Here is a 10,199-nt window from a genome sequence, read left to right as displayed (position 1 = left end):
CAGCGACCTTCATTCAGTCCCGTATATCTTGGAATGCTACCACGTACGCCAAACCGTCTTCCACGGTTCCCACGACCTCGGGCCCTAGTGCTTGGAGTGGGCAGGACTTCGGCTTCGCTACCTTCCTCCATCTGCAATCAATCAAATAATAATTCAAAAAGGATGATATTACTCATAATAACTTACCGGAGTTGAGGTAGAAGACGTCCCTGGCTTTTCGCCTTCGGAAGTCACGCCGTCGCCGGATTCTTCATCCGCTCCTGCCTCTGCACTGCGATTTCGATCTTCACCCTCAATGTCCTCCATATCGTCGTCGTCCATGGGTTCGCCGGATTGTACGGCAGTAGCCTCAGAAGTAGATGCCGCTTGGTCAACGTCAGCCCTTTCCACCGTGGTCGACTCGGTGATGTCATAGTCATCATCATCATCTATGTAGGGGAAAAAACATGTCCTAATCGCCGAAAGACTCGCAAGATTGTCCAACTAACCTTCCGCGGCGGAAACCGTCACCTCCGGAACTTGACTTTCCCCTTCGCTACTCACACCGGAAGGACCCTCCGTTGCCTCCTGTTGACCGACTTCTTCGATGGCCGGTATCGAGATATCGCTGCCCGATGGGGCCAGCTGTTCTCCAGCTTGTTCGGCTTCGTTGCTACTGTTTGACGGAACGGCCACCTCCCCGTGGATAACGGCCCGCTCATGTTCGCTCGGTGAGGTTTGCAAGGGAGTGTTCGGTACGCTGCGTCCTGTGGCGCCGCTTCCGCTAGCCACTCCGGATTCGTCCAGCTGCGAGAGATCCATACGGGTATCGTCGATACCGGCCGGTAGCATTTGATGGCTTTCTGCTACGGAGCTGGCACTGGAACGGCCCGTTTCCGAGAAGGTGAACCGAGCGTTTGGAACTTGCGGGTGCGGCGAACTGACGGCATCGCTGAAACTGAAGCGGAACAGCGTGTTGGTCAGGAGATGCGGTAGTTCGTTTTTCTCTAGGCAAAACCAAGCTTTTACTAAATGGCAATGTCAAAAATATCATAGATAATTTGAAAACCCAAGATGATCACAAGCATACTTTAAAATCAAACTTATAGAATTGCAGCGCTCAAAAGTAGTTATTCAATGCCGCATCCGATAATCCCGATATCGACTCTAATCAACAATGCACGGTACCGACGTCCGCCACGTTATGACTTAGATCACCTGAAGTCACTAGAAGGCGCCACAGCAATGACTGATAGTCAAAATCATGGAAACAGAACATCTACTGGAGTATCGGAAAGGGTCATCTTTGTTTAACATTACATCTTCACTGAAACAGAGTTTGCTTCTTAGTTTAGTATCGACTACCGAACACGCAATCCATATGAAAGATCTGAAGATATCATGGACTCGCATTGACTTTCAGGTAGCATGTATCGTGGACAAGCCTGAAAGCAAGTCTACAGCAATGCGAAGGATCGAATCGATTCAACGCGCACTTTGCAAGTTACCTGCTTGGACGAATCGGTTTCGCTAACCAATTTACGAGAACAGTTGTTGTCTAATTGATCTCGAGTAGCTTCACACGCGATGAAAAACGAGTAAACCTTGACGATCGCTGATACGCTCCAGAAATGAAGCCTGCGCGTGTCGAATTGAATGCTTGACCAAGTTTGCTCGACAACCACTCTTTATTGAGAAGGATGAACTATATCCTACAAAGTTGCTTCAATGGATTACTAAGGATCTTCAACCGTGTCGGATAAATGTTCTTCTATCTTGAAAGCAAGTCCTTACCTCGAAGTTGTCCTTGTCCTTACCAGTCATTGTCTGGTAGAACTGAAGAGCTGTCAATTCAACAATTCGGTTTGCTAGAACAATTGCTGATGGAGGAAATTGACGCCAAGCTTTCCATGGTTTAGACGTGGAATGTTGGAGTAAGGGACACCAACACGTTAATGCTTCCAGTAGAAGATTTGCCCTTTGAAGGATGCACCACACTAGACAACGGACTAGCATACTACGCCTAGTGGTATAGACGTACATAGCACACCGAATTAGAGCATTAAGGTGATTATAGAACGAAGCCACACCTCAAATTTTCAAGAGCACAAGACTTGAGAACCAAACATCGCTCCGCGTAGAAAATCTATCCCATTGGTCCCCACCAGTAAACAAGCAATTTGATTGGTTTTCAACGCGAACTGTTGTCAGATACTCTCGTCTTGTGCACTTGAAAATTCAAAGTTTGGCTTCGTTTTATAATCACCTTAATTTTCATCGGTATTCATTCATTTTCATCCTAATTTATTTAGTTTACATCTAAACAGATAACACTGAATCAACAATTTCACGCCACAATATTCGGTCCGTAGCCGTATCTCTCCATACTCGGTTCTGCTCCACGCTGCATGCTATGTCTGAACCAGAAGATTATAAAAATCTAATGTACATCGTATTTTTTCTCGCCAGAGATCAGTATTTGGTCTATATTTTCATAATCGGAAGGTTTTAAAATATTCTATCGGTGAATTTTTTTCCATACATTTTGTATGGGCGGAAATGCGTCGAAAACTTGATTTTCATGGGATTTAGTATAAAAAATGGCTAAAACTTGGAAAAAATCAAAATTTCACCGATGAAATATTTTAAAACTTTCCGATTATGAAGATATAACCCAAATACTAAACTCTGAGCGAGAAAAAACCCGATGTACATTCGATTTTCATAATCGTCTGATTCAGACATAGCGTGCGCTGGCCAAATCGATGCGCACTTGATCCACCAACCTAGCTCGTTGCGCTCCAAGTCTTCTTGTACCAACCGGATCGGAAGCGAACACCATCTCTGCAGGGTTGCAGCCCGGCATTCTTGCAACATGCACTGCCCATCATAACCTTCCAGCTATGGCAACCTTCTGGATACTAGGTTTGCCGTAGAGTTGGGTGAGTTCGTGGTACATCCTTAGCCGTCACAAACCGTTTTCCTGCACACCACCAAAGATCATCCTAAGCACTCGGCGTTCGCAGACTCTAAGTGCTTGCAGGTCCTCATCGAGCATCGTCCACGTTTCATGCCCGTAGAGGACTACCAGTCTTACGAGCGATAAGGGGTCTTAAGCCGAGTGGTTAGAGTCCGCGGCAAAGCCATGCTGAAGGTGTCTAGGTTCGATTCCCGGTCGGTCCAGGATCTTTTCGTAATGGAAAATTCCTTGACTTTCCTGAGCATAGAGTGTCATCGTACCTGCCACACGATATACGAATGCGAAAATGGCAACTTTGGCAAAGAAAGCTCTTCGTTGATAACTGTAGAAGTGTTTTATACATGGCACATTTGGTACAATGTGAATCTTTTTTGACCGCAGCTTCTTGTGGAGGCCATAGTAGACTGTACTTCCACTGATGATGCATCTTCGTATTTTACGGCTAACGTTATTAACAACTGTCAGCAGGGATCTAAGATAAATGAACTCGTCGACAACCTCGAACGTATCCCCATCTAACGTAACGTTGGTTCCTAGGCGAGCCCGGTCGCGCTAGGCTCCACCTACTAGCATGTGCTTTGTCTTGGACGCATTCACCACCAGTCCAACTTATGCCGCTTCGCGTTTCAGGCGGGTGTACAGGACTGCCACCTTTTCAAATGTTCGGCCGACAATGTCCATATCATCCGCGAAGCAAACGAAATGACTGGATCTCGTGAAAAGCGTACCCCGGCTTTTCGCATAACACCTTTTAGCGCTATAGTGAACAACAGACACAAATGTCCATCACTTTGTCGTAGTCCCCGGCGGGATCCAAACGAACTGGAGTGTTCGCCTGAAACCTTCACACAATTTTGCACACCTTCCGTCGCTCTTATCAGTCACGTGAGCTTCCCGGGAAAGCTGTTCTCGTCCATGATTTTTCATAGCTTTATGTGGTCGATCGTATGCCGCTTTGAAACCGATGAAAAGGTGATGCGTCGGGACCTGGTATTCACTACATTTTTGGAGGATTTGCCATACAGTAAATATCTGGTCTGTTGTCGATTGGCCGTCAACGAAGTCGGTATGATAAATTCCCATGAACTCGTTTGCTACACAGGTGACAGACAACGGAAGATGATCTGGGATGACACTTTGTAGGCCGCATTTAGAATGGAAATCGCTCGAAAGTTTTCACAATCAAACTTGTCGCCTTTCTTGTAGATGGGACATATTACCCCTTCCTTCCACTCCTCCGGAAGCTGTTCTGTTTCCCAGATTGTGCCTATCAACCGGTGCGGACAAATAGCCAGCCTCTCCGGGCCCATTTTCATAAGTTCAGCTTCGATACCATCCTTACCAGCAACTTTATTCTTCTTGAGCTAGTGAATGGCATCCTTAACCTCTCTCTCAAAGCGGGGGCTGGCTTACTTCCATCGTCCGCAGTACTGACGAAGGTATTTCCTCCATTGTCTCGACATTTATAGCCTGTGCTCTCAGCGCCATTCAGGTGTTCTTCGAAGTGCTTCACCTTTCGATCACCTCACATTCGTCCGTCAGGATGCTCCCATCCTCATCCCTGCATCCCTGCTTCTGATAGAACTTGCGTGTTTCTTGAGACCTATTACGTTCCACGTTCTGCCGGGTCCCTTGCTGCAGCATGACCGTCCGCGCTGCATTCTTCTCCTCCAGAATCTGCCCACATTCCTCGTCGAACCAATCGTTCCGTCGACTCCGTCCCCCGTCCCCGATGATGCTTCTCTCAGCTGCATCGTTGATGGCTGCTTTCACTGTATTCCAGCAGTCCTCAAGAAGGGCTTCATCAAGCTCACCCTCTTCCGGTAATGCAGATGCTGCGCGTATGCAGTTGCGACATCCGGTAGCTTAAGGCGCTCTAGGTCATACCGTGGCGGCCGTCGGTAACGACGGATAGTTTTGAGATAGCAGCAGATAGTGGTCAGAGTCGATGTTAGCACCACGATAGGTCCTGACGTCGATAATTGAGCTTGATTGGTCGCTCGTGGTTGCTACTCCAGTATCGCCAGATCAGCTGCACTTAGTCAAGGAACCAACCGGATGAATGCTTGGGATTAACAGACACCCTGAATTTATAAGTGCTGGTGATCTTCTATGTTAGGCAAAATGGCGCCTGCCAGTCAGAATGCAGACCAATGAGGGGAGGAGGGAGGAATTGATTATGCATTAAACTGGCTCCCACAGTAGACCGTATACACCACTGTGTCTATGCCAGTTTATGCAAGAAAGTGTAGGGGTGGCAAATTTATGACAGAGAGGCTTGCTGTTTGGTTAGCAGACTGCCTATGTATCAAACGTAAGGAAAGGCATGCTATAATGATGGAAAAATGGAAGCGTAGGTAAACGGGTTTGTGTCCGTCTCTAATTCTGGCAAATGCTATGAACGAATAGATCAACTGTTATAGATAAAGAGTGGAAAGATAGAAGCAAGTAAAAGATACAACTACCAGAGTCTATATACCTAGAGTTGCGCGAAGAGACTTCTTTGAATGCTTGTTCTTCTTCGTCTTCAAAAAAAATCCCCCCTTTCTGTTTTGCTGGGCTGCTCGGACAGTTCGATAGGTAGATTTGGTTTCACTCTTCGCGCAACTCTTAATTCATAGACTCTGACAACTACAAAGTACGAGGAAAGGGACGGGCCTGGGATTGTCGGAGAAGTGCCGTTCATCAATCAGAACGTGGTCGATTTGTGATTCTCTCTGCTGTGGTGATCTCCAGGTGTATCGGTACGGAAGGCTGTGCTGGAAGTAGGTGCTACGAATGGCCATATTCTTGAAGGCGGCGAAATCAATTAGTCGTAAGCCATTTTCGTTCGTTAACCGGTGATCGCTGAACTTTCCAAAAATCCAAAATTGCCTTACGCATTAAATGGACCGTCCCTGAAATTCCTGAACCGCTTGATGCGTAGTGCCAAGGAAGAGATCAGATGGCCGTGCTGTGAGATACCTGGATGTGTTCCTTCTCAGAGCATCGGTTACTCATATTTTGTTGTCTATTTTGGTGAATATAAAAAGACCAGGATTTTTTTTACGATGTCTATGCACAAGTACTGCATAGACCAGACACACAGTGGCCTACCATGTGTTTAGAATAATAAGTTACTAGTCGATGCCGCTCCAAGAAGCTCTAACGGCTCTAACAGTAGAGTAGAGCTTTACAAAATTGAGTACGATTCGCACAAATCAAGCTCTTCTGGGCCACCACATTATGTATGTAATTTTTACGTTCAGGAGTCCGTCATCGCAATCGTCGTTATCATCGAAGCTTCTATACTTCAATAGTCAAAAGCAGTTTTTCTGCACAAAACAGAAATTTATTCGCAAAAAAATATGTTCGCTGTGTTTTGGTAGGAGAATAGAATGAATAGTAAACACATTTTCATTCAAACTTTAATGTTTTTGAACCGCAAAAGGGCTTTTAAAAAATTGAAAGTTAATGCTGGATCCTGTACCCTTAACACATTCTGAAAACTGCTCCTATGTTTAATTCTGCTTAATTTTCACGAAGTAAAGAAGCTTTGCAACCCTAAGCATCTCTGTTTGCCAAATTAAGAAAATTAGGCGGAAAAGTGCGAAATCGAGTTTTCAGAATTTGTTAACATTACATACCATATATTACATTAATTAGGAAGAGTCCAATTTCGAGTAACTTTATGTCACATCTTCGAAGAGATCATTGACCTTCAGTACGACGCTTTCATCCTCGATGGAAATTTGAAGCTGTGTAGACTACGTGATTGTTTCCTAACTAAACGATCCGACAACTCTGTAGAGGACAACATAATGAGTCTATATTGGACGGGCGATCGGTGGTCTTTCGTCATTTGGGAGTGAAGTTTATGATATCGAATGTGATAGAATATTTAGCATGACATGGTGTTCACCAAACGTATGCACTCATTGCAGGGACAAATCTGACAGAATTGGTTACATACACACACATATATGAGAAGCTTCCAATCACCAGCAAGCTTATGGCAACTATTATTCTATTATCGAGAATATCTAACCAAGAAGAACCTCAGAACTTACCAAATGACGACAAATTGACAGGCAAACTATATACATATATAGGTGTGTATGTAACCATAACCAAAACCTAAACACTAGAAAAGAGAAAGTGATAAAAAAAAGAACTGAAACACCACGGTGGGAGTTACTTTTTTTCGACAATTATTATCATTTATTTGAGTAGTTATTTTTTCTCCTTTTTGAAAGTAAATTTGTTATTAACCGGCTATTAATGCTTCTGTTAGGATCCTGACTACTAAAATGCGTTTCGAACCGTTACACAGTTTCCAAAACAGCGGTAGCTTCTTGTGTATATCTGCTATACTTCCATAGTTTGATTAAGTTTTATCTACTCCAAAGAGATATTGGTAAGTCTTATGTGTTTCTTCTTCGGGGTCCATCACTTTTGCATATCGATGAACCAATGTGGTTGAACACGTCTTTGCTGAACCGATAAGATTTTGCTTTGTAGAAACAAATCGAAACAATACACAACTGTTTGAATCTTAACCTAACACTAAGCAAACACATTCTCATACTACCGCATACAATCAGACTACCGATTAGAAACGGACCGAGTTAAACAGGACACAAGACACTCGCGCAAATGATAGACAAATGAGCAAACGCGGACGTGTTCACCAATTCGAAATAGAATCTAAACTAAGCACACTCTCCCTCTCTTATACAAATCACATTCCGATTTGAACCTTCTGGCGAGTTTTTCTTTTCCTGCGTTCCCTAAGCTTACCGTTATGATTAAAACACATACATATATCGTTTGCCTGTACTATCATCGTCACTTGTAGTGGTTGTTAGGTTTTCAACGTTTACACACGTATATATAAATGGGAGGTTCTTGAGTTGACAATTTGGATGGTGGTCCCCCAAGGATGTCTTGGAGAAGCTGAGGACCATCGCGTTACGGAGACGACAGTTTGGTGGAGATTTGTTGTGGAGAGCTGCGACAGAACGTACACTGGAAGGTGGCAATCTACGGTCTACGGTGCGAGTATGCTAATGTGCGCTACACTGTAGAGAAGGTGTGTGTGTGGCAATTTACGTCCTTGAATGGAGGAAGAGATGGGAGAAAATGTCGATTAAAAGATTGTGAGTTACATTGAATGTAGATGTTGACCGTCCGAGTATACGCCAGGTAAGAGTTAGATGACAAATTAATATGTTAAATAAGTAGCTCAATGTATGCACCAGCCCAGTTCGATTACAGGTTTACTCTTCAAAATATAATCAATCCATATGCTCAAGTGAAGTTCGAACCCACGACTCTTGTATGCTAGATAAACGTTTTTACCAACTAAGCTACTGAGTCACTTGATAATCCAATAGCTCAGAAGGTTACAAGTTTCAAATGCAAATTCCAACAGCTCAAGCAGATTTTCTTCATTACCCATAAATCCATCAAACCTTTGTATACACACGTTCGTAAACACGACATTCAAAAACTCCTCATTGTGCTCATAGAAGACTGCTGACGAAGTTCAAGTTTATCAGACCTTCCATAGACTTCCGGCAATAATGCGTCTCCGAATCTTCATGTTGCAGATGTCTCAGGAATATGAACTCGTCTTCGACGTATTTAGCATCAATTCACACTTTTACTGCTTTACGTTCCAGTCTGATGTAGCTACTACGTTCATCATAGTTTCTACGACATCAACGCCCTCAGCGAAGCATATGAACTGGATTTGCGAAAGTCGTACCCATTTTCATGTTGCAGTCCGTATGTTTCATATTACCATCAAGCGCAATGTTGAACAGGAGGCAAGAAAGACCATAGAACGGGTCTCGGGTTTTCAAACCTCTAAAGGCCTTCAGAGGGCTTGCTTACCTTGCTCCCCGCGATGGACGCCGCAATCGAAATATCAGGCCTGGTACACACCGCAACGTACAGTAAAGCGCTTCCAAGACTTCGGTAGCGTTCACAGTTTTGCATACTGTCCTCCTCCTTTTGCTGCACATTGGGATATCCAGGGTGTATGGATATTTTTGATAGCTTTGCTTCGACCATGTTGAACCTCTCGACCTTCGGGATATAAGGTAATCGATTCAAAAAGAAATCACCGGAACTTGCTCTCTCCACTTGGATGTCCAGGTAGTTGATAACGTCTCCTAGGCTCGTGAGCTTGAAATTTTTCGATAGATTGCGGAAGACCCGCTCGTATTTATCGTTATCCTGACTTGCCACGAGCATATCGTTGACATGTTGTAAAGCGGATGGCATCACTCCATTGGCTTCGCATTGATTCTTCGTACGTACAAGATTCATCTTGCTGGGAAGAAGTCAATCGGGTAGCTTCACCATACCGTACTGGTGGACACAATGTTGGAATGGTTGGATCGTTGCACATCATGATGAAGTTCGGCCTCGACTTCGATCGCAGTATCGTAATCGTCTTCTCCGCAAAACGTTGATTCGTCGAATTCTGGAGATTACTATGGAAAATGCCAATCTTTTGTGTTCAGCCCTCTATCTCTTCGTCATGATATTTTATGGAAAAGTGAATAAATTCTTTTAATGTGGAATCCTCCCAGCTACAACTTTGCCGAAGACCACTTTTTGATTGGACCTCATGATAAATTGTTATTCATCACCATAAAGTTGGTTTGCATGTAGCATGCTTCACCAACTGTTCGGCAGGCAACAGTGGTGCTCCTGGTGGAAAGAATAGATCAAAGTAATCCAGGCTACTATGTTCTACAGCAAAAAACAGTGTTGCTCTGAAAGTAATTGAATGATCATCTCAGCATGATTTACACTTTGTTATCAAAAATAACAAATTATCCTTACGTCCCATCGAAATGTGGTCTTCGGCAAAGTTGTAGCTGGGAAGTTTTCACATAAGATGAGTGTGTTTACTTTTCCATATATTATTTTGACGGGCAATTAGAGGACTGAACACAAAAGATTTGCCTTTTCCATAGTAATTTCCATATAAACTTCAAATAGCGTGTGCACAACCAAATTTCTTCCGAATCACTTCAAATTTTGGGAGGATCATTTTCATCATAATTGACACCGTTTAAGCATAGGGGAGCAAAAACTTCAAAATTTGCATCAGTCTAATATGACACACATTCTTGCCAACAGATTTCGTCTTGATCCCGTTCGACAGTACCATGTCATCGGAGATGGTCTCGTTAATGTTTCTTGCTAGCAGTCATGTGCGAGGTAGCTCCAGAGTCAACCACCC

The 10,199-nt window shown here is 43.9% G+C and overlaps 1 protein-coding gene across 2 annotated transcripts in view; it reads right to left on the bottom strand.

The window, feature by feature from the left end:
- Window positions 1-10,199, bottom strand: part of LOC5579176 (nucleoprotein TPR) — a 42,471-nt gene that overhangs the window by 586 nt on the left and 31,686 nt on the right. The window contains exons 6-8 of one of the 2 annotated variants that reach the window (XM_021854827.1): window positions 489-937; window positions 187-428; window positions 2-131 (exon numbers count right to left, since the gene is read on the bottom strand). In XM_021854827.1, coding sequence (XP_021710519.1) covers window positions 2-131; window positions 187-428; window positions 489-937 — 821 coding nt within the window. Of the gene's footprint in view, window position 1; window positions 132-186; window positions 429-488; window positions 938-7,132; window positions 8,054-10,199 lie in introns of those variants that run through there. The other variant, XM_021854828.1, reaches the window with a different exon arrangement.

This window comes from Aedes aegypti, chromosome 3, assembly GCF_002204515.2.
Source record: "Aedes aegypti strain LVP_AGWG chromosome 3, AaegL5.0 Primary Assembly, whole genome shotgun sequence".
NCBI classification, from domain to species: Eukaryota; Metazoa; Arthropoda; class Insecta; order Diptera; family Culicidae; genus Aedes; species Aedes aegypti.
This window is presented reverse-complemented; position numbering and strand designations above follow the sequence as displayed.